This window comes from Bos grunniens, chromosome 2 (assembly GCF_055505025.1).
Source record: "Bos grunniens cultivar Pamir isolate PY7600 chromosome 2, Bosgru_T2T1.0, whole genome shotgun sequence".
NCBI lineage: Eukaryota > Metazoa > Chordata > Mammalia > Artiodactyla > Bovidae > Bos > Bos grunniens.
Genome location: NC_141166.1, coordinates 102,888,079 through 102,913,871, shown reverse-complemented (window position 1 = coordinate 102,913,871; position 25,793 = coordinate 102,888,079). Strand labels below are relative to the sequence as shown.

General features: G+C 37.9%; 1 protein-coding gene across 2 annotated transcripts in view; it reads left to right on the top strand.

Moving 5' to 3' along the window:
* Positions 1–25,793, top strand: part of KCNH7 (potassium voltage-gated channel subfamily H member 7) — a 527,402-nt gene that overhangs the window by 432,692 nt on the left and 68,917 nt on the right. For both annotated transcript variants that reach the window (XM_086370020.1, XM_086370012.1), the window contains one exon: positions 15,874–16,299. In XM_086370020.1, coding sequence (XP_086226146.1) covers positions 15,874–16,299 — 426 coding nt within the window. The remainder of the gene's footprint in view (positions 1–15,873; positions 16,300–25,793) is intronic.

Below are 25,793 nucleotides of genomic sequence, written 5' to 3'. Positions count from 1 at the left end.
GCACGTGTGTGTGCTAAGTTGCTTCGGTAGTATCCAGCTATTTGCAATCCCATGGACTGTAGCCCAGCAGGCTTCTCTGTCCATGGGATTCTCCAGGCAAGAATACTGGAGTGGGCTGCCATGCTTTCGTCCAGGGGATCTTCTTGACCCAGGGATCAAACCCACCTCTCTTATATCTCTTGCATTGGCAGCCAGGCTCTTTACTACTAGCTCCACCTGGGAAGCCCATTACCAGTCCTCAAATTGAGTAAGAAACCAAAACTAGTTACCAGAGAAGTATACTAGTCAAGATGGCAGCCTGAGCTGCCACTTTACACGAGAATTAATCATTCCAAATATACAACATGTACAGTGAACTACAGAAATGTGTTTTTGATATCTTCTAAGTTTTCTTTCATGATACACCATTGCCAAGCAAGAGTTCCCTAACACATTTAACATGTACTGTCTCTCTTGCTATTTTCAGATAATAGCCAACATATTAACATTAGTACACACAATGCACATTATATTTATATATTCATTCAAATCCACTTTTATAAGTTTAACCCCTATCCTCTGTGCTTATAGTGCCAAAGTAGATGAATCCAGTTAAGCAAAGAGAAATAAGACATCACACTAGTGAGATGTTTGACTTTGTGCAGTGCTGAGTAAATTCTGATTGACTTCAGAGATTGAGTTTAACTCAAAGGAACACTCTATAAAGAAAAGTATTGGAGATAGATTTGTGAAATAATTGAATTGCAACCAGTCTATTATCTAGGAAAATAAATGCCTCTTCCTGGATCCATTGCTACTTAAAAATTCATAAAGGAAAAGATGAAAATGGAATGAAGAGATGCATGACTATGTGGCAGTATGTACATCTATGTGATAGTAAGTGGATTGGGAGTAAATGCGTAAGATTAATATACAGTTAACTATAGTCATGTCCTGCTTATACCCTCAACAGAAATATAAGCACAACATTACTCAGCATACCTCACTGAATTGACCCTATGCAGAATAACCTTTGTGACCAAAATTATTGATCTGAAGCACGTTTTACTTTAGGACAGCAGGATTAAACAGGAAATATATTTGGGCAGAAATCTTTGTACTTAATGACTTGCTGCTACCAAGTCCTTCTCTACCAAGCAAATGCCTAGGCAATAAGTGTAGAGACATATCCTTAAGCTTTAAAAAAACTTACATTTATATTTTGGAAATCTTTACTCTCTCAATAGAGCTTGAAATTGAATATCAGCAACACAATAACGACTCTTGACTAGTAGAGTACATTTCGGTACCAAAATGCAGTAATAATCAGAAACTTAGAGTATGTTAGGGCTGGAAGAGATTTTAGAGATCACTTAAGTGAACCCATGTATTTTATAATTGAGATAATTTATATGACAATTTTTCAAAACCCTGGTCTGCAGAGCAGTTCTTGATGATGACACTATTTGCACTGTCCATAAAAAAACAAGCAAGATGAAGCAGTATAGTGAGTTTTCCATAAAATTAAATTTACCTATGTAATATTATTACCTTTTATTCTAAGACTTTGTCCTTCCTTAATTTATATACTAATATTTCTTGTGAAGTGATGATGAAAGTAAGAAAAAGACACTTGCTTTCCCTAACTTTGTAATCGATTAAATAAAATCCTGGCAACCCCATAATACACCCCATTTTTTAAACAACATTTACAAACTGAAATACATGGCTTGGGGAACCACTGATTTAGATGCCAGTGTAGAATTTCTTCCCTTGTCTCCTCCCTGGTGGCTCAGAGAGTAAAGAATCTGCCCACAATGCAGGAGACCCAGATTCAATCCCTGGGCTGGGAAGATCCCCTGCAGAAGGACATGGCAACCCACTCCAGTATTCTTGCCTGGAGAGTTCCATGGATAGAGGAGCCTGGCAGGCTACTGTCCATGGGGCCACAAAAAATATCAGACATGACTGAGCAACTTTCACTTTATATATGAGACACACAAATTTATCAAAAGGCAAGGTTAGTAAGAAGGGTTATATATGAAATGAGCCATACATAGGACATTGCTTCTTTTACCATATAAAATGCGACAAAAAGTCTCAAATGAAATAGTCTTTTGCTATTCATATGTGTCTCTGACAAAAGAGAAAATGTAAGTTTTAAAAAGCCGGCATATTTTATCTATCAATAAGACATAAAAGTTGTAAGAACAAAGAAATAAGGGAGATTAAAGCATGAGTATAATCATATTATTACATATTTATTAGGATAAAGCTTATGGAGAAAGTCATACTTGCCATGAGAAGGCATAAACTGGCTTAGTTTTCATTTGTTCTGTGTCACCTGCATAATCCTTTTTGTTTCAGATTGACATTCTCAAATGCACGCCTCACCCCAGGAGACATAAATAGGAGTCAAATATCTTAGTAGGTTTTTTCAAAGAATGTCAAGGTGAAAAATTCCTAACGAGATATAAAGTATAGTGTTTCAAAATGGAATTCAAAACCATTTAAAATCAAGATAAATTACCTCCTAGGAAGTTATCCCTGTCAGGTGATACACAAAAATAAGAAACTAATGAATTTCTGCTACAAAATTATGCTTCCACATCAAGTCACCTAAGTAATCAACAGTGGCGTATGTATTTCTTTTTACTTATTTCAGATAATTCATATGCCCATTGCCTTAAAGTGATGTACTTAAAAAATCAAATGTGATTTTCTTGAATGAACTACCCAAGATGCCTCTGCATGACTTTGAAAGAGAGACTTTGATTAATACTTAGCTCTCAAAAAAAGATATTTCATTGCCACTGCTAGCCAGCATTTAAATATAATTATTTTTAGCTATGATAGAATCAGTCTCAGATTAAATTTCAAGACCCGTCATGGTTTTTGGTGAAACATTTGGCCTGTTTTCTCTCTTAGAAGAAGAGAGAATATATCATAATTAAAATTTCGTATCATTTTCAAATTTCCTCTTATTGTGCAGGTTTACTCAGTAATTTTTAGTATACAGAATGCTTTTTTCAACCTTTTTTGTTGTTGTTGTTTGTGAGGAGTTTTTCATTTTTGTTTGCTTGTTTTGTCATTGTTTAAACATGGAGAAAACACTCCCAATTTTAGTAATTGGGCTGACCGTACCATATTTAGGACCTATTTCTGAGTCCTAGAAAGACATTTTTCTTAAACCCTTTGAATTTAATACAACAGGAAAATAATTTGTCATATAACTAACTTTCCTCTTATGTGTTTTTGACCACTTATGTCACAGGATAATCATCCAAGGAAAAATACATATTGGGTATTTACTATATAAACAGCAATGGATATGGTGTGGTTTGAAGTGCAAAAAAAAAAAAAGATATATATATAAAAAACACAGTTAAACCCATCAGGAAGTTTCAGTTCAATTCAGTTCAGTTACTCAGTCGTGTCCAACTCTTTGAGACCCCATGAATCACAGCACGCCAGGCCTCCCTGTCCATCACCAACTCCTGGAGTTCACTCAAACTCATGTCCATCGAGTCAGTGATGCCATCCAGCCATCTCATCCTCTGTTGTCCCCTTCTCCTCCTGCCCCCAATCCCTCCCAGCATCAGAGTCTTTTCCAATGAGTCAACTCTTCGCATGAGGTGGCCAAAATACTGGAGTTTCAGCTTTAGCATCATTCCTTCCAAAGAAATCCCAGGGTTGATCTCCTTTAGAATGGACTGGTTGGATCTCCTTGCAGTCCAAGGGACTCTCAAGAGTCTTCTCCAACACCGCAGTTCAAAAGCATCAGTTCTTCGGCGCTCAGCCTTCTTCACAGTCCAACTCTCACATCCATACATGACCACTGGAAAAACCATAGCCTTGACTGGAAGTTTAGAATATAGTAAAGAATTTATTAAGTAATTTTTAAGTCCTCTTTGCAAAAATTTGACTTCTGTTAAATCTTGTCATTTTGGAAGGAAGGAAGAGAGGGAGATAAAAAAGGAGAAAAAATATGGGGGAAGGAGGAAAAACGTAAAAGAAAAATTGATAATTTAACACCTGTTTTTGTAGAAGCTATCTTGTTTTACTTCTTATGTTTCATGTTGAGTTGATCTATAGATATTCTGTCTTTTTCTATTCATTGCCCTTCTGGGTCCCTAATGAAGCTTGTCAGACCTCCAAAAAGAGCAAATCCAGGAGGCAAATCATGGCCTTCCAAGAACTTGTTACTAAAGTAAACAACTGGACTGGATTCCTGCCATTAGAGTCGAGTTTTACTGACTTGTAGTCATCAGACATGCCCCAACCAAAGAAAACCTGTCAACTACAAATTTGGTAGGAAGGTCACAGTTGCTAAGGCTACTTGAAAACTGGATGTTCTCAACCTCAACAGAACAGCATTTCTCACTTGGAAAATTTGCAGGAATGAGAAACCATCTTTGAAGCCACGTTATTTAAAGGCAAAGCGCAAGACTTAGATTTTCAGTAGGCTATTCATTCTGTAAATACATGTGGACCTTTAAACAATACAGACTTGAAATGTCTCGGTCCACTTATTCACAGAATTTTTTTTTTTAGTAGTAAATACCTCACAGAATTTTTTTCAATAGAAATACTACAGTCCAAAAAAAATAAAATAAAATAAAAGAAATACTACAGTCCTGCACAAGCTGCCATTGGATGGGACCTTGGATACAGAGGAACAATGAATATAGAGAATCAAAGTTCTACATGGACATTCAACTGGGAGTAGGGTTGGTGCCTCTAACCTCTGTGTTGTTAGGGGTCAACTGTACTCAGAAAATCTCTGTCAATAATGAAGAAACAGCTCACTTGTGCTTTGGTCAAGATGCCTTCTTTGACTTTAACTTTAAGCACATTTCCTGCTAGTGCCACCCCCCATTAATTTATACTTCCTTTCCTGTCCAAATAATTCTTATTATCTTTTGTCTTTCTGTCTTATTTCCACTCACTTGATATTATAAATGTGTTTGTGGTTCTTGGAATTCAGAGACACATAGAAGTTTATGTCCAAGGTCAGGATTTTTAACTATTATAAGTCCTAGATGACTTTAAGAATCCCAAAAAAGAACATAAATACATAGTCCCTGAAAAGTAAACAACACCATACACCTTAATTTTTTAAAAATAATTTCAAACCCACTCGTATATCCCAAGCTAATACTTTGCATCAGATAATCATGTGCTTGCTACTGCTGCTACTGCTAAGTCGTGTCCGACTCTGTGTGACCCCAGAGATGGCAGCCCACCAGGCTCCCCCGTCCCTGGGATTCTCCAAGCAAGAACACTGGAGTGGGTTGCCTTTTCCTTCTCCAAAGCATGGAAGTGAAAAGTGAAAGTGAAGTCGCTCAGTCGTGTCCGACTCTTCGGGACCCCATGGACTGCAGCCTACCAGGCTCCTCCATCCATGGGATTTTCCAGGCAAGTGTACTGGAGTGGGGTGCCATTGCCTTCTCCGAATCATGTGCTTGCTCATAAAATTCTAGGATAAAATTCTCATCACAAGGATATTTCTTTTTATTGTATCTATATGAGATGATGGATGTTGGCTGAACCTTTTGTGATAATCATTTCACAATATATGTAAATTAAACATCATGCTGTATGTCTTAAACTTGTATGTCAATTATTTTTCAATAAAATGAAAAAAAAATTCCAAGATGATGGAAAAATGCAAATATGTGGATTTGTATATGAGCAATCATGTGCATGATGTATATGAGCAATCATGTGCAAGATGATGGATAAATGCAAATGTGTGTATTTATTTATGAGCAATTATGTGCTTGCTCATATATCACAAGTTTAAGACATACAGCATGATGTTTAATTTACATATATTGCGAAATGATTATCACAAAAGGTTCAGCCAACATCCATCATCTCATATAGATACAATAAAAAGAAATCTCCTTGTGATGAGAATTTTATCCTGGAATTTTATGAAGATTCTTCCTGATTTTTTTCCTTAAAATACATTAAGCCTGTCCTGTAGATGATATAAATACAACAAAACCATACTAATGTTTATCTAACTGAGTGTAACTGAATAAACAACCAGTGTGAGATAAGCAAAATAGAATTACAGAATCTCAGAGATTAGCTGCACCAATTTTGTTGCATGTATAATTTCTACAGGATCCTTAGAAAGTATACTCAAAATTTAAAACAAATAGGGACTCCATAGATACTTACTGATTCATTTTTAGAAAGGACCATTTCATTACCTATAGCAAAATAGAGAATAGAGTAAAATAGAACAAAATAGAGTATCGCTGAAGATCTCGAATAATTTTCTCCAACAACCCGTCAGATGTTCAGTTTCCTTTATGACAGGCATTCCAGCAAGGCCAACTAAATGTTCCCTGGTTCCACGGCATGTACTACTTGATGAGGAAATATCCTATTGCTTGCTTAAACTGGGTCTTTTCAAAGTGTTGAGGACTTTTAAAAAATAGTTGATTCTCTAAATTACCACTCAGTGTATTGACCCACAGGCCAACATATCATAACAGATATTCATAAAGAAAAAAATATTATCTAACCGGCAAACACACACAATCAAGAGGCCTAACAATCTGCCTTCTGCTGTCTCTGACTACATAGTTGACTTGCTCTAAGAGTCACATCAGAGAACTGGGTTCAGTCAATAATTAAATTGACATTGAATGTTATTTATAATTAAATTGAGAGCTGTTCAAGTTAAATATGCCTAAAACATAATAGTAATACTCACTTACTGGATGTTCATAGTGAAACAGGAGTTATATATAGAACTTTATGTTTTTTGCCTTACTTAGTTTACAGATGCCTGTGAGGTGGAGATTGCTGTCCTCATTTTGCTGTTAAGAAATCTGATACTCAGGAGATTTTTGAAATGGCCATGGTAGAGCTGGGGTATGTAACTGGGTTGTCTTAGTCTGGAGTCTTGTTTATTCTGCAATATTTGACAGATTGTGGATTTCTAAATTAAAATGGTCTTTATATTAATTTTTTGTGCCATCATGGCCATCAGGGGTTTCTCTGGTGCCTCAGTGGTAAAGAGTCTGCCTGCCAATGCAGGAGATGTGAGTTTGATCCCTGGGTTGGGAAGATTTCCCAAAGGAGGAATTGGCAACCCACTCCAGTATCCTTGCCTGGAATTCCATAAACAGAGGAGCCTGGCAGGCTATAGTCCATGGGGTTGCAGAGTCGGACATGACCGAGCAACTAACACTACATGGCAGGTGGCACTGGTGATACGGAATCTGCCTGTAAGGCAAGAGATACAGGAGGGGTGGGTCCCATCCCTGGAGCAAGAAGGTCCCGGGGAATAGGAAGTGGCAACCACTCCAGTATTGCTGCTGGAAGAATCCCGTGGACGGAGAAGCCTGAGAGCCGATAGTTGAGGGGGGTCACAAAGAGTGGGACACAACTGGGAATATAGAGGCACACAGGCTGCTGCAGATGAGAACACAGGCCTTACAGAACCAGACAACCTTAGCAAGTTAGCTAACCTTGTTTTTTTTTTTTTTTAATCTGTAGAGTGGAATAAACAATAGCATTGTCTTAATTTCCTTTGTTGTCATACAAAGGACCACAAACTAAGTGGTTTAAAACAATCTATGTTTACTCTTTTACAGTCCTGAAAGCTGAAAGTCTCAAATCTAGGTGTTCACTGGGGCATTTCTCTATTTGGAGGCCCCGGGGAACATTTATTCCATGCCTTTCTCTCAGCACCTGTGTTTCTGGCAGTCTTGGTGTTCCTTGGCTTACAGACGCACAGCTCCAACCTCTGCCTCCATCATCACATGGCATTTCCCGTGTGTCTGTCTCTGTGTTCTCTTCCCCTCTTCTTCTGAGGACACCAGTCCTTAGATAGAGCTCCCCTCAATCCCGTATGACCTCATCTTACCTTGGTTACATCTGCAAAGACCTTATTTCCAAATAAGCTCATACTCACAGATACTGGGCATTAGGACAACAGCATATTTTTTTGCTGAGGACATAACTGAACTTGTAACAAGCACCTCCAATGTAAAAATTGTCATATTTAAAAGTGACTGTGCCTACTAAGCCTTTAGTAAATAATAGGCATTCAGTAAAGTTAAGAGTTATTATGATTGATAATCCTATAGTTGACTCTGAGGCCTCAAATAAATTATTCAGCCTCTCTAAGTCAGTTTCCATGTCTATAAAAATGGAGATAACAGTGTTTATTTCAGAGAGCTGTTGAGAGAATTGAATGTCATAATTCAATACGCGCCCTGGTAACTAATTCAGTGTTAACGCTCCTCGTTCTCCAAGAGACAGCACTGATGAGCTGCACAGGTACTCTCTCAGAGTCCAGTGTCATCAGGTGCATCCTATTTCAAGGGAAAAAAAGCAGGGGCCAAAATAGGCTGATGAGGACATCCAGGAGGGCAGCTTGCTCCTTCCCAGTTGCAGTGGCGGCAGCTGCGGCTGGGAGCGTGGTCTTCCCCTGCACCAGGAGGGCGGTGTTAGAAAAAGCACCTCACTCCCCTTGTCTTCTTGTCAGTGATAATCATTCTGGGAATTCCTGGCCAGAAAGAGTCTGACTGAGCAAAGTGAGCTTGAGCCTGTCTATTCCTTTGTGGTTTCTGTACTCCTTACTCACTCCAGCCTTGAAAAAGTCCCCAAACTAATGAGTGTGCTGGTTCATGTGATTTAGCTAGATTTAGATGTGGCTCTGTTAATCTTTTGCAAGTTTGCACACTATCATTGTTAACACCAGTGATGTGACTTTATTAAACTAAACCTCAAGGGAAAGCAGAGGGAAGAGATGAGATACACTGTGGACTTGGTATTTTTCTCTTGCCTGTTTGAGATCTTTGTCTTATTAAAGATCTAAGTATTAGAGTAATACTAGCACCTGGAACTAATAAACCCTCATATTATTGTGGTGCGTGTATGCTCAGTCGTGGCCTGCTCTTTGTGACCTTATGGACTGTAGCCCTCCAGACTCTTCTGTCCATGGAATTTTCCAGACGGGAATCCTGGATTGGGTTGCTATTTCCTACTCCAGGGGATCTTCCTGACCCAGGGATTGAACCTGTGTCTCCTGCATTGGCAGGTGGATTTTTTACCACTGCACCGCTTGGGAAGCCCATGTCACTGAGGCTTACCACAGTATTATATTTCATCCTCAAGCAATAGCAGCAGCTGGTGTTTCTGTGCAATGAATAATTTCCTCCGCTTGATGATTGGGTGACCCAGGTTTCCTACCCTTGATGACTCCCCTATCCCATAGGATTTAAGGACCTGAAGACTTGGAAGCATCTGGCTTTATGCCATGGAAGGAAAAAAAGAATGAATAAGGAAGGACACACCTGCTTGGGTTTGGCCAAGAAATGCTATTCATGACAGATGGCTATAGTTAGATGCAGATGGAGCTGAGTAACATACTGTTGGCTGGACAGACACGTTCTAGCAACAACTCTGTGGAGGGTAGAACAGCAAATTTTGGCAACAGCAGCTGTTTCTATCAAAATCCTTTCTCTCATGAACTTTCTGTCTTGCCACTTTCATTGTCTCTTTTTCTTAAGCTACAAACATGCCCGCTCAACTATTTTGAGTGTTTACTATGTATATTCAGGTAAATTGCTAAGCCCCAGGAATATTCCCTTGCCTTTATTCTCCATCCCACATTTTAGTTATTTCTAGTGGATTCTCTCTGTCTTTACACCTTCCTGGAAAATGAGTCCACTTTCCAGAACTTCAGCCTCTGTCTCTACAGGAATAAGTGTCAGACTCCAACCTCCTCTGGAGCCCAGTCCTAGACCATCTACCAGGCACCTCCTTGAACTGGTATCTGGCACATTTATCTCAAACTGTCCTATCTAAACCCTGTATCTCTCGCCCATCTTTAAGGCTATTCTTCATTCTTCTGTGATTTTGAACTGGTGTGCCTAATGCTTCTTTTCCAGATTTCCATTTTTTCTTAAATTATGTCCATTTAAAAACAAAGATAAAATAAATGGAGAGAAGAGCGCATGTGTACAGTTTCCAAGAGAAAAAAAAAAAAAAGAGAGAGAGAGAGAAGAGGCTGATAAGGAAGCAAACATTAGGCCAGAAAGTATCTGGTATCAGCAGCAAGGTGATACCCCAAGCTCCTCAGATGAGCTGCAACAGGGGAGGGGCTGATTCAAAATTAATTGAATATGGAGCCAGAACCAACAGCCACTGCCCAGCTAGCTGTGGTGTGGAAGTTAAAAGGAGTTTATGGTTCTGGAAGAACCTGTCATTTTTTAATATGCATATATTGAAGTAACATCAGAGTACTGTAAGTGTTTAAGATATTATCTAACCTATTTCTTTCATATTCTGAGAGTCACATGTATTTTGAGAAGAAGATATTTTTCATATTAACATACACAGAACATACAAAAACAAAGCACTTACCTGAAATTTAGTTAGATGACTCTTATTTTCACAAATTCATACAATCTTCAGAATCCAATCCATACACACAGATACACATGTGTGCGCACACATACACACACACATGTTTAAATGTCTAAGCTGTAGAAAATTATTTGAATACAGAATGCTGCAGTGATCCTACTACCTAATTTTAGAATTTTATTTATTTTTAAAAATGTCCTATGCTACAGATTTGATTTATTGTGTTACTGTTTTTCATCTTTTTACTTAAATATCCTGATAATCATCCGTGGAACTACTCGACTCAGTGAAAATACTTAGGTTTTGCTTTATTTCTCAAATCAAATGCTTCAAAGCCATGGGAGTTTCTTTTCTGATGCTATATAATCTATCTGATTCATTTTGTTACTGACTATTCTTGATGGATAAAAATATAGCTAGCCTATTAGTTAACTGCGAGTCCCGAGTAAAGGATAAATAACAGATGAGCAGTCTCTACCAACACCTCAGCATGGTGTTTAACAGCTGCCAGAAGTACTGTGTAATCTTTTGGAAGGCTTAATCGTTCCCTATTGCACTTTTCAAAAAGGAAGAGTGGTTATTAATCCTGGTGTTTGCACAAAAGTTTCACAGTAGATCTTCATTGAATAAATAGTGCTATTTCCTATAAAGATTTTGGTTTTATATAACACTTTAACCATTCGAGGTTAAACAAATAGTAACGTGCTAGTGAAGAGAAAAACTGTACTTAGTAAAGAAAACCATATTTTAGGCTGTATTATACTGTGCAATTAATTGGTGGTTTGAGGAAAGAAAATGTGTCTTTTTGGAGACCATGGAGTTCCCCTTTTTTATACAGTGAGGTTTCTTCCCTCCTTTGCTTTCTCTCTTAAAAGAAAATCCTTACAATAGTTCAATTAATCATGTTTTATTTTTCTAAAATGTGCTATTTCTCAAATGTGTGGGAGAAGTTGGCTCTTAAAGAAATGTAATAGACTAATAGACTGTGTAGCAGACATTTTCTCTTCAATCATTGACCCCTTAGAATCCTACTTACCTTTTTTTTAGAACAACTACTTTTTAAATAGTATCTTAAATACTATCTAATATTTTATTTCCAACAGAATGACTCCCAGGCACTGTCATATTTAATTTTATTTTCTTGGGAACTTACAATTCACACATTTATCCAATTCCAAAGTAAGTATGAGGTGTCATTATCAAAGATACATGTCTTTAAATCATTAGGGCAATTAAAATAATATAAAGGGAAATAGAAATAATGGTGGTGGTTTGCTCACTAAGGGTTGTCCGTCTCTTGCAACCCCATGGACTGTAGCCTGTCAGGTTCCTCTGTCCGTGGAATTTTCCAGGCAAGAACACTGGAGTGGGTTGCCATTTCCTTTTCAAGGGGCTCTTCCTAGCCCAGAAACCTGCATCTCCTGCATTTTCAGGTAGATTCTTTACCGTTGAGCCACCAGGGAAGCCTTTGAAATAATAGTACTGAAATTCTAAACTCATATAGGTTTTCTCAAGATAAAAAAAAAAAAATAACTATAAGTAATGAAATAGCTCATTGTCATTTTTAAAATAAAAAGATATGAAACCTTTTGATATATCAAGAGAGATCAATTTTTTACTAGAAATGAATTATAAATATACATAATGCATAGATTTACAAAAATGACATTAAACAACATAAACATTTCATTTTGTTTTAAGAGGAAAGAATGCAGAAACATGCTTCTTATATCAATCCAGAAAAAAGTTTGAATACGAAATACCGATAAAGTATTTTAACAAGAGGCCTACCCTGGTGAGTCTTGAAAAGTGGCTGTATTTTAATCTAAGTTGGTGGGCAGTGTAGCTAAGTATACTCAGAGAAATGGGCATCTGCAGACTTAGCATGTCCAACTATCTTCTTAAAACATAATTTGTCCCAGCCACCAATTTGACAAAATTTAAGGAGAAACAGTTCAAGCTGGGCATCACTGAGATTATGTGTAGGATCCGTGGACTCAATAGAAATAAACATAACATGAATTAGATGTATGGAGAACAAAGTAAACATTCTGTTGTATGTTTACATACAAAAAGGAATTCCAAATTGCCTAACAAGGAACCAACTGAATTCTGATAGGAGTGAGACCCTGTGATATGTGTAGGTCCATCCTCGATATGAGTTTGAGCAGGTTCAAGGAGTTGGTGATGGAGAGGGAGGCCTGGCATTCTGCAGTCCAAGGGGTCGCAAAAAGTCAGACACGACTGAGCAACTGAACTGATTGATCCTCAATATCTTGGCCTTTTCTGAGTGAGATTTTGTATTTCTTTTCATTATTATTATTATTATTACTGTAAACAGTTTAAGCATATTGTAAAAATAGAGAGAATTGTATATACCTTCACCCAGTTTCAATAAAAGTCAATATACATCTATTGTCGTTGCATATAACCAGACTTTTCCATTCACCTTTCCCTTCCCTCATTCTGGATTTATTGGAACCCACCTCATATAGTATTTCATCCACAAATATATTATGTATCCCTAAAATTTCAGACCATTATTTAAAACAGCACAATATCATTATCACATCTAAAAACAATACTTGTCAACAGTTTCTGTGACAGCTAATCTCCAAGATGGCTCCAGTCGATCCCTTCTTTCCACACTCCTACCATTCCCCTATCAAAAGGTAAAGCCTAACTCACCACTGTTTTAGAATCTACGCTAGGCTGTGATTGCTTTAACCAGTAGTATATAACAGGAGTAATGCTCTACCACTTCTAGTCCTTGACTTTAAGAGGACAAGATAGTTCTACTTCTCTCTTGGGAGTGCTAAACATCCATATAAGACATCTTGAAAGTGAAAAAAAAAAAGTGAAAGTGTTAGTCGCTCAGTCGTGTCTGAATCTTGATGACCCCGTGGACTGTAGCCCGCCAGACTCCTCTGTCTATGGGGTTTCCCAGGCAAGAATACTGGAGTGGGTTGCATTTCCAACTCCAGGGTATCTTCCCAGATCAGGAATTGAACCCATGTCTCCTGTGAGTTTCCTGCATCACAGGCAGATTCTTTACCACTGAGCCACCAGGGAAGCCCCTTGTACATATTTACCTAACATTATAAATAAGAATAATATAATAATCACTGGAGTTCTGTATTAAGTATTTCCTTTTGAAAGGAGTCTGTTTTATTCAAAGGTGAGTAACCCTAACTTAAAGAAGAAAGCCTGAGGTTCCAATCATGTCACATTAGGTCTTCTGCTGCCAGCCTTCACCACTACTCCCTTGCATTTTATCCGTCAGTAAGATAAGGCAGCTTATAGTTCCTGAACACACAACATAGCATTTTAGGCATCCCTTCCTTTGCTCATTCTGTTTCCTCTGCCTGTAAGTGCCTTCCCATTCCAACTTCATCATCCCCAACCACTTCCTACTGGAAGGCTCAGTTCAAGTGCTATCTTTTCCTGAAATTCCTCTATGAAGGCTGCTCCCCCACCCCATCAGCACTGCCATCAATCTCAGGAGCTGGGTGGACCTCAGTAGAGCTCCCATTTTCTTGTTCATATTTCTCCCAATAAACAATTGATTCTATGATGTCAGGAACAATGTCTTCCTAATTTGTCAGACTCCCCTCTTAGCACAGTAGTCATCCAACTGTTATATGAAAGTTTGCATACTTGGCATGCAAAGAGTTCTACCCACAGTTTTTACATCACAAGGGCAACTCTAAGATGCTGGATGTACTCTAACATACACTTCTGCTAAAACAAGTATGCAAATTGTCCAATGTGGAAAATTGGTATCAAGAGCATGAAACAATCAGGAAGCAAGCTCAGGATATATCCATATATTTAAAAATAACTTTCTTTTCCCTTTGGATGATTATCTACCTTTTTTTTTAATGAGAGAAATTCGTGACTTCAGGGAGTTGGGAAGATCTCAGAAATTTTAGTTATGGCTTGCCAGAGTACACTGAGTGCACAGAGGAATCTAACGGGAAAAGGAACTGAGAAGGTAGAACAGGTCTATATTTTAGATGACTTTGAGAGTCAAAATAAGGTTTTGGATTTTACTTTCTAAATACTGAGTAGCTCATAGTTTTTGAAAAAGGAACATAACATAATGATGCCTTACAAGATGATCCATTCCTTCCACACCAAAATATCAAACACTGGTTTTTATACAAAGCATAACAGGATAGAGCTGTCTGCACTTATGAATTGACAGATTCTCTAAACATTATTCTTATTTTGATATTGGGAATTACATATAGATATTGATAAAAATCTTGGTTTCTGAAGATATTTAGTATTTCATAAACAGTGAAATCACATTTTTCAGAGTTCTTTTCTACTAATAATTAATTCCTATCATTTGTCATAATAAAAATTCCTTTTCCACCATATAGTTCAGATTTACTCTGGGCTTTGCTCTCATTTCTTTATTATTTTTTCCAAAGCGAATTGAATCAGTATAGCTGTTAATCTAAAAACAGTTTTGTCCATTTTAACTGAACTATGGTTATATTTAAAAGTCTTGTTGTATCTCAGTTGGGGTTATTTAACTTCTCAAATTCTTTAAATGGTTCATTATGTGTGAAAAAAAGGTATAGTATATGACAATTTCATATGGTATATGAAAATGAGATTTTAAATTGAAATTATTATAATGAAGTTAAAATCTACATGAAAATTTTCTACTGAGTAGAGTCACAATTCAAGTTTATCTCTCATTTTTTCATATAAACTGAGACTCTAAAGGTGAACGATTTTAGTCTTTGCAATGCTTTATTAAATAAAATAAATCTTAGAGTTTAAGTAGCCTTGGTGGTTGAGAATCTTGCAGCCTTTCCAGATCAATATTCTGAATGTCTCCTTGCACAATTCTTTCTACACAACTCCCTAAATGTGATGAAGGAGTTCAAGTGAAAGTATAATTGTCTCAGAATATAAAATACTCCTTCAGCCTTTTAGGGAAAAGACTCATTTTGTTTATTTTAATCTCATGTCACTTTTTCTAATATTAAAAAAGATTTGCAGGTGAGAAAATTTTATTTGAAGATTTGAATGAATTAGGTTTAATTTATCAAGGCTTAATTACAAATTAAATATATTAAAATTAAATAAGACCATGGATCCAAATAGGTTGTTTCTAATCATTGCAGTCAATCCTTTCTTAAGTTTGAAAACTGAAATGTCCATGTATCAAACTGATTTTATGATTTTCTAAAAATAGCAATGTGTTTTATTTCCCAAGGAACTAATAACCATTTCTTAGTACCTCAGGGACAATATTCATTATTTTTTTTTAGTGAAAATTATATTTATCAAGGAATGCCAATGAAGTTTTCTGGGGTCAAATATATTAAATTGTGGGGTTCCTTTAAATGTACATACTTCATAATTATATGAGTTTTTTCTAAAAGATTTTGAATTAGCTTAATATTTTTTATAGGTTTGTAGATTAAGTAATCACATTTTTATGTAGTGTATGGTTCTCTTTTCTTTATTCAGGTTCTCTCTTTAGGAGCAGATGTTCTACCAGAATATAAACTGCAGACACCACGCATCAACAAGTTTACAATATTGCACTACAGCCCTTTCAAGGCCGTCTGGGATTGGCTTATCCTTCTGTTGGTCATATACACTGCTATATTCACTCCCTATTCTGCAGCCTTTCTCCTCAATGACAGAGAAGAACAGAAAAGACGAGAATGTGGCTATTCCTGCAGCCCTTTGAATGTGGTAGACTTGATTGTGGATATTATGTTTATCATAGATATTCTAATCAACTTCAGAACAACATATGTAAATCAGAATGAAGAAGTGGTAAGTGATCCAGCCAAAATAGCAATACACTACTTCAAAGGCTGGTTCCTGATTGACATGGTTGCAGCAATTCCTTTTGACTTGCTGATTTTTGGATCGGGTTCTGATGAGGTAAGAGCTGCTTAAGAATCTTATTTTCTAAAAGGTTGAAAATATAAAGTGAAGCTATTTTAACTACAAAATAAGCTATTGCTTTACAAATTTCTATATCTCACAGATAAAATTCATTTTCAACTGAAAATGCTATAAAATGAAATGAAACCTGTTTGCCACTGCAAATGATTAGCAATTTTTTCCTATTTTTGCTAAGAAACAGTAAAGACTATCCTTTAAAAAACAAATTAAACTTTGAGACAAGTGTTTCATTGTGCTTAGTCACTTATTCGTGTCCAACTCTTTGAAACCCCATGGACTATAGCCCACCAGACTACTCTGTCCATGGGGATTCTCCAGGCAAGAATACTGAAATGGGTTGCCATTTCCTCCTTCAGGGTATCTCCCCAACCCAGGAATTGAACCCAGGTCTCCCGAATTGCAGGCAGGCTCTTTACCATCTGAGCCATCAGGGAAGACCATGGCATATTCCCAGGATGTATAATTTCTACATATTAACTTTATAGATATAAAACTATCTAAGATGAAGATGCATCTTTCTTTCTTAACTCATAATTGTGGTTTGTGAGAGGAGGGACTTGTTTTATGTTCAAGTTATGTGTAAGAGAAATCTTCTGAGATGTTTTATCCAAAACCCTTTCTCTTAAATAATATCTAGGTTTGAAAATACTTTTTGTGCCGCCAATATCTTATAAAGTTGGAAATTTTAAGGAAATTTGACAGTGGATGTGCATTTTCTGGATAGAAAGGCCATAATTTTAATCAGATTCTTCTCAAATGGTTCTTTGAACCAAAACAAATCATGTTCTCCTAAAATCTCTATTTTATTGCCACTGTGTGTGTTGGGCTGTGCTTAGTTGCTGAGTGAGTGAGTGAAAGTCACTCAGTCGTGTCCGACTCTTTGTGATTCTGTGGACTATACAATCCATGGAATTCTCCAGGCCAGAATACTGGAGTGGGTTGCCATTTCCTTCTCAAGGGGATCTTCCCAACCCAAGGATCGAACCCAGGTCTCCCACATTGCAGGCAGATTCTTTACTGTGCTTAGTTGCTAAGTTTTTGTAAATAAATTTCCTGGATTCTCTAATGGAAAGTTTTACAGAAGGTGTGAAAGTAGGACTAAGGGATTAGATTGAGAAAGATAAGCTTGGTGTTTGGAATTTTTAAGATTCAGTTTTGGGAATGCCCTGGTGGTCCAGTGGTTAGGACTGCATGCTTTCACTGCAGGCTGATGTCTAACCACTGTGGTCCCATGATCAATCCTTGGTCATGGTCAACTTAAAAAACATGCACAAGCTAGAAGCTGAGAGTTATGTTTTATGCAGTGGGAATTTTTAGGACTTCACATCATGCCCAAGAGACAGCATGTCAAGTAACCCTGAGAGAACTGCTCTGAGGAGGTGAGTGGAGAAGCCAGGTTATATAGTTTTACAGAAAGGGCAGGTAGCCTGAACATCAAAAGATTATTGTTAATTAAAGAAAACTAGATATTCCAAATTAAGGAGTTTGTTGTTGTTGTCACTCAGTCATGTTCTACTCTTTGCATCCTCATGAACTGCAGCACTCCAGGCTTCCTCGTTGTTCACTATTTCCTGGAGTTTGCACAAATTCATGTCTGTTGAGTCAATGATACTATCCAACCATTGCATCCTTTTCCTGTCCTGTTGCCTTCTTCTCTTCCTGCCCTCAATCTTTCCCAGGATCAGGGTCTTTTCAAATGAGTCAGCTCTTCCCATCAAGTGGCTAAAGTATTGGAGCTTCAGTTAAGGAATTTAGCACTTTTCTATGTATGGGAAGATGTAAGAGTCTGGGCTCACTGAAATCATTCCTTTCATATTCATCAAAGCTGTCTGGGGCCAGTATTCTGTGTGTTTCACATCCTGAGTCCCTCAGGGCTTTCCATAGGGATGGGCTGCAGCCTCACGGCTACTGATTACCGTGGCAGTCTTGTTTATTGATATGGGAGGAAATATTCCAATTCTTAGTCAGGGAACTAAGATTCCACAAACCGCATAACATGGCCAAAAAGAAAAGATACAAAAGAAACTAAAATTCAGGGTCCTTTTCCACTTAAGAGGGTTTTCCCAATTGCTCAGCAGGTATAGAATCTGCCTGCAATGCAGAAACATAGGAGATAAGGGTTTGACTCCTGAAATCCCATGGACAGAGGAGCTTAGTGGGTTACAATTCAAAGGGTCACCAAGAGTCAAATATGACTCAGCAACTGAGCATGTTCCAAGTCCATCAGGACCTCACTATCTTTTTTTTCCCAAGAGGAGATCGGATATCATAAACAAACACCCTCTGTAGATGGTTGCTCCTGACCAATTAGGGCTTGATGGCAAGAGAATCCTCCTTAGCTAGGAGGACAATAGGTTTAGAGGTAAATTGTCTCCCGCAGAACATGCCCATCAAACTGGATGAATAAAGAGCAGGTTCAGTTCAGTTCAGTTGCCCAGTCGAGTCCGACTCTTTGCAACCCCATGAATCGCAGCACTCCAAGGCCTTCCTGTCCATCACCATCTCCCGGAGTTCACTCAAACTCATGTCCATCGAGTCAGTGATGCCATCCAGCCATCTTATCCCTGTCGTCCCCTTTTCCTCCTGCCCCCAATCCCTCCCAGCATCAGAGTCTTTTCCAATAAGTAAACTCTTCACATGAGGTGGCCAAAGTACTGGAGTTTCAGCTTTAGCATCATTCCTTCCAAAGAACACCCAGGACTGATCTCCTTTAGGATGGACTGGTTGGATCTCCTTGCAGTCCAAGGGACTCTCAAGAGTTCTCCAACACCACAGTTCAAAAACATCAATTTTTCAGTGCTCAGCTTTCTTCACAGTCCAACTCTCACATCCATACATGACCACTGGAAAAATCATAGCCTTGACTAGATGGACCTTTGTTGGCAAAGTAATGTCTCTGCTTTTCAATATGCTATCTAGGTTGGTCATAACTTTTCTTCCAGGGAGTAAGCGTCTTTTAATTTCATGGCTGCAGTCACCATCTGCAGTGATTTTGGAGCCCAAAAAGATAAAGTCTGACACTGTTTCCACTGTTTCCCCATCTATTTGCCATGAAGTGATGGGACCAGATGCCATGATCTTCGTTTTCTGAATGTTGAGCTTTAAGCCAACTTTTTCACTCTCCTCTTTCACTTTCATCAAGAGGCTTTTGAGTTCCTCTTCACTATCTGCCATAAGGGTGGTGTCATCTGCATATCTGAGGTTATTGATATTTCTCCCAGCAATCTTGATTCCAGCTTGTGCTTCTTCCAGCCCAGCGTTTCTCATGATGTACTCTGCATATAAGTTAAATAAGCAGGGTGACAATATACAGCCTTGACGTACTCGTTTTCCTATTTGGAACTAGTCTGTTGTTCCATGTCCAGTTCTAACTGTTGCTTCCTGACCTGCATACAGGTTTCTCAAGAGGCAGGTCAGGTGGTCTGGTATTCCCATCTCTTTCAGAATTTTCCACAGTTTCTTGTGATCCACACAGTCAAAGGCTTTGGCATAGTCAATAAAGCAGAAATAGATGTTTTTCTGGAACTCTCTTGCTTTTTCAATGATCCGGCGGATTTTGCCAATTTGATCTCTGGTTCCTCTGCCTTTTCTAAAACCAGCTTGAACATCTGGAAGTTCACGGTTCATGTATTGCTGAAGCCTGGCTTGGAGAATTTTGAGCATTTCTTTCCTAGCGTGTGAGATGAGTGCAAGTGTGCGATAGTTTGAGCATTCTTTGGCATTGCCTTTCTTTGGGAATACACAGAAGAACTGTACAAAAAAGATCTTCACAACCAAGATAATCATGATGGTATGATCATTCACCTAGAGCCAGACATCCTGGAATGTGAAGTCAAGTGGGCCTTAGAAAGCATCACTACGAACAAAGCTAGTGGAGGTGATGGAATTCCAGTTGAGCTCTTTCAAATCCTGAAAGATGATGCTGTGAAAGTGCTGCACTCAATATGCCAGCAAATTTGGAAAACTCAGCAGTGGCCACAGGACTGGAAAAGGTCAGTTTTCATTCCAATCCCAAAGAAAGGCAATGCCAAAGAATGCTCAAAGAGCAGGTTAGTTAAACAATATATTCTTCCTGGATTCTACAAAACTTAGACAAAGTCTCAAACTTGACTCTCCTCATCTATAAGGATGATAATATTACTTCCCTTCTTAAGTTTTTTTTTTAATTTGAGACTCTAATGAAATAATATATGTAAAACTCAGCAAACTACTCAAAATCAGCTGTTGTTAAACTAGTTGAAATTTTAATGTTAGATACTCCTAACTTTGTTTTTAACTAAAGGGCAAGAAAGCAAAATACTTCTTTATGAATATTTATCTTTATGAACCTCTTATTATGGGTAAGTCCATGTAATTACACCAAATAAGTTCCTATTGATAAAGAGTAAAATCTCACTCTTTCAAATTTTAAAATATGTACACCAACAGTAAATAAATTTCAGCTTAGTGAAATGAAAGAATGGGTAACAAATAAATAGACAAACAAGATTTTTATGGGAAGTTAATTTACTAATGATATTTCATCAGTAGCAATCAAACAAGTGAATATTAGAATATGCTGATTATTCTAGGATAATTTCTAGATTGCAACATGATCAGTTTAGCTTCAGTTACTGTATTACTTGAAAATAAAGATTTCCTAAAATAAGTAATTCAGGTTATCACTGTTTCAGATAGAACTTCAAGTGAGCTGAAACAAGAGTAAATTTATGTGGTTCACGTTAGTATAGGATGAAATAATCTTGGGGGAAAAAATGGTGTTTGAATAACCTTTCTCATATAGTATCAGAGAGAAAGTGAAGTTTGCATCAAGAAAAGCAATGCCAGTTTCTTACTCTGTTAGATATTATTTCCTGGGTTCCCCCATGTCTCCAAACCTGCTCCTCACTCTTAAAATGTGATGTGATATGGCAAGGATTCTGGCTTTGGAGTCATACAGACCTGAGTTTGATTCACCTCTGTGCCACTTACTTGCTATATTTAAGCAAGATATTTACCTCATTTAAGACTTCATTTCTCTTGTGTTATATGATGAGAAATAGATTCTTGTGATATCTAAACATAAAGCAGTGTATGTGAAAAGACTAGATCAGCACCAGGTACATAGTAATCGCTTGCCAAAGATTACTTTTTTATCCTTCCCATCCCTTTGGATTAAATCCCTGTTATTTTAATAAGTGTTCCTTTTAAAACTTAAATGTTACCACATTAATCTATAAATACCTTAATTATCCACTTATTCGACAAAGATTTATCAAGTGTCTACTATCGTATAGCAGTTATTAGATTAGCTAGTTGCAGTTAGGATTCCTGGAAAAATAGGAGACAGAAAGGAAATCTTTTGAGGACAGTTTTCCAGCAGGCTGCAGTCCATAAGATTGCAAAGAGTCCAACACAACTGCACACCCACACAAGCAACTCAAATTGTCTTGCAAAGCCCAGGAGCTCGGGGTATGTGGTAGGGAGAAGTATGTGGGCATCAAAACTAGCAAGTGGGAGGGGTGGTCTGAAAAGAGCATAAAGAATCAACTATGAAGGATAACAAGACCAGTGATGGATTGGACTGCATGATACATTTCTCAAGAGTGACAATGAAGATATTCCTTTCTATGCAGACTATATTTTATAACTATAATCAGGCCTTTCAAGATGTAGTGATATTTCAGAATGAAATTTTCCCCAAAGGGTATAATATATCATGTTGTTGTTGTTCAGTCATGTCCAACTCTTTGAGATCCCATGGACTGTAGCCCTCCAGGCTCCTCTGTCCATGGGTCTTAGATAAGAATACTAGAGTGGGTTGCCATTCCCTTCTCTAGGCAACCTTCCTGACCCAGGGATCAAACCCACATCGCCAGCATTATTGGCAGATTCTTTACCATCTGAGCCACCAGGGAAAAAGAAATACTTTCAAAGTAAAAGATCTTACATTCACATGGGTTAATTGGGAAGTTTCATCATATGAAGGAAAAAACTTCTTTGGATTTTGGTCCCCAAATTGAATGACAAGATCTAAAATCACTGAGCTTGAGGTCATTCTGATGAGGGGTAATCTAGTTCAGTGTTTTTCAAACTGAGGATTCATGGAGGTGCCTGAGAGTCCGAGAGACCCTCAAGGATTGACAGCAAGACAGGCTAATAAGACTCAGAACCATCCACCTCCACCATACAAAGAGTAACCCAATTTTATCTGCTTTTGCTTTACTAATTACAGTTTCAAGTACATTTTAATAAGAATTAACTTCATTAATTTTTTCATTTCCAGGAGAGGGTACAGCAACTCCCTTCTCAAGTAGATTCATTCATTCTATCAGCATTTACTGGGAACCCTGCTTTCTGTTGTAGTTGTTTAGTCGATAAGTTGTGTGTAACTCTGTGACCCCATGAACTATAGCCCACGCAGCTCCTCTGTCCATGGTATTTCCCAGGCAAGAATACTGGAGTGGGTTGCCATTTCTGAGTTTATAGGAAAGAGTGAGAAAAGACCCCTAGAGTGTTATCTGATGGCAGCTTTAATATTACTATGTATAGGAGGACATGTGAGCATGAAGGGGAAGTTTTTGATTACCAGAGGGAGTTTTCCGGGTAGAAGGGTCAGGCTAGTTAGAAGGGAAGCCCATTAGAGGCATAGAGGTACAAGGTGTTGGTTCCCAGCCCTATCAGAACCAACATAACAGATATTTTAATGACCCTTTCTACTATTGTTAAATAAAAGTCATAGGTAATATAGCCTTCTTACACACACATAATTTCCTAAATATATAATACCCATTTTTAATATAAAGGAAAAACAAAAGAAATGTTCATTACAAAATACCTAGTTGATTATGTAAATGCTTCCGGCATGTCTGCATAAAAAGATACAGCGAAGTTATCAGAGGCTTGTTGTTCAGTTGCCAGGCCATGTCCAACTCTTCATGACCCCATGGACTGCCGCATGCCAGGCTTCTCTGTCCCTCTCCATCTCCCAGAGTTTGCCCACGTTCATGTCCATTGAATCCGTGACGCCTTCCACCCATCTCATTCTCTTTCCCCATCTTCACCTTCTGCCTTCAATCTTTCCCAGCATCAGTGTCTTTTCCAATGAGTCAGTTGTTTGCATCAGGTGCCCAAACTATTGGAGCTTCAGCAACAGTCCTTCCAAAGAGTATTCAGGGTTGATTTCCTTTAAGATTGATTGGTTTAATCTCCTTGCTTTCCAAGGGACTCTCGACAGTCTTCTCCAGCACCACAGTTAGAAAGCATCAGGTCTTAGGTGTTCTGCCTTCTGTATTGTCCAGCTCTCACATGTCCGTACATGACTAGGAGAAAGACCATAGCCTTGACAATATGAACCTTTGTAAGCAAAGTAATGTCTTTACTTTTTAACACATGTCCAGATTTGTCATAGCTTTCCTACCAGGAAGCAGTGGTCTTCTAATTCATGTTTGTACCTAGTGATAATGAAGAAGCCCATAATTAAACAATAAATTAAATATTAAACAAGATAATGTTAGTTTTCTTTAAATTTGCATTTTAATAAAGGTTTTCATAGCTATGTATGTATATTGCATACACATATATACATGCATTTATATAGATAATAGAAAAGTTTATCTGCATATATTAATATTTATATACCTAAGAACACTGATAACTACAAATGTTGACTGATATAGCTGTGCTGTATGCCATGTATGTTGTATATAAATAACACAAGATCTATTGTCATGAAAATGAATAGTGGCAGTAACGGGGTTTGCCAGTGTCATTAATATCTTCCTAATGCTAACGCCATCCAGATATCAAGGAAAAGATTCTCTATTTCTTAATTTTTGTATTATCAAACATCCTGCCATCCATAGCAAATTACCTCAATATCATTGATGCAAAGGAACAATATTACTCAGTCCAGTTCAGTCACACAGTCGTGTACGACTCTTTGCAACCCCATGGACTGCAGCATGCCAGGCTTCCCTGTCCATCACCAATTCCTGGAGATTGTTCAAACACATGTCCATCCAGTTGGTGATGCCATCCAACCATCTCATCTTCTGTTGTTCCCTTCTCCTCTTGCCTTCAGTCTTTCCCAGCATCAGGGTCTTTTCAAATGAGTCAGTTCTTCAAATCAGGTGGCCAAAGTATTGGAGTTTCAGCTTCAGCATCAGTCCTTCCAATGAATATTCAGGACTGATTTCCTTTAGGATGGACTGGTTGGATCTCCTTGAAGTCCAAGGGACTCTCAAGAGTCTTCTCCAACACCACAGTTCAAAAGCATCAATTCTTTGGCGCTCAGCTTTCTTTATAGTCCAACTCACACCCATACATGACAACTGGAAAAAGCAACGCTTTGACTAGATGGACCTTTGTTGGAAGTAATGTCTCTGATTTTTAATATGCTGTCTAGGTTGGCCATAGCTTTTCTTCCAAGAAGCAAGTGGCTTTTAATTTCATGGCTGTAGTCACCATCTGCAGTGATGTTGGAGCCCAAGAAAATAAAGTCTCTCACTGTTTCCATTGCTTTCTATGTATTTGCCATGAAGTGATGGGACCAGATGCATGGTCTTAGTTTTTTGAATGTTGAGTTTTAAGCTGGCTTTTTCACTGTCCTCCTTCACTTTCATCAAGAGGCTCTTTAGTTTCTCTTTGCTTTCTGCCATAAAGGTTGTGTCATTTGCATATCTGAGGTTATTGATATTTCTCCCTGCTATCTTAATTTCAACTAGTGCTTCATCCAGCCCAGCATTTCACATGATGTACTCTGTATATAAGTTAAATAAGCAGGGTGACGATATACAGCCTTGATGTACTCCTTTCCCAATTTGGAACCAGTCCATTGTTCCATGCCTAGTTCTAACTCTTCCTTCTTGACCTGAATACAGATTTCTCAGGTAGCAGGTAAGGTGGTATGGTATTCCCATCTCTTGAAGAATTTTTCAGTTTATTGTGATCCACACAGTCAATAAAGCCAAAGTATATGTTTTTCTTGAACTCTTTTGAATTTTTGTTGATCCAACAGATGTTGGCAATTTGATCTCTTGTTCTCTGCCTTTTCTAAATCCAGATTGAATATCTGGACATTCTCAGTTCACGTAATGTTGACGCCTTCCTTGGAGAGCTTTGAGAATTACTTTGCTACCGTGTGAGATGAGTGCAATTGTGTGTTAGTTTCCACATTTTTTTGGCATTGCCTTTCTTTGGAATTGGGATAAAAACCGACCTTTTCCAGTCCTGTGGCCACTGCTGAGTTTTCCAAATTTGCTGGTATATTGAATGCAGCACTTTCATAGCATCGTCTTTTAGGATTTGAAACAGTTCAACTGAAGTTCCATCACTTCCACTATCTTTGTTCGTAGTGATGCTTCCTAAGGCCCACTTGACTTCACATTCCAGGATGTCTGGCTCTAGAGGAGTGAGTACACCATCCTGGTTATCTGGGTCATGAAGATCTTTTTTGTACAGTTCTTCTGTGTATTCCTGCCACCTCTTCT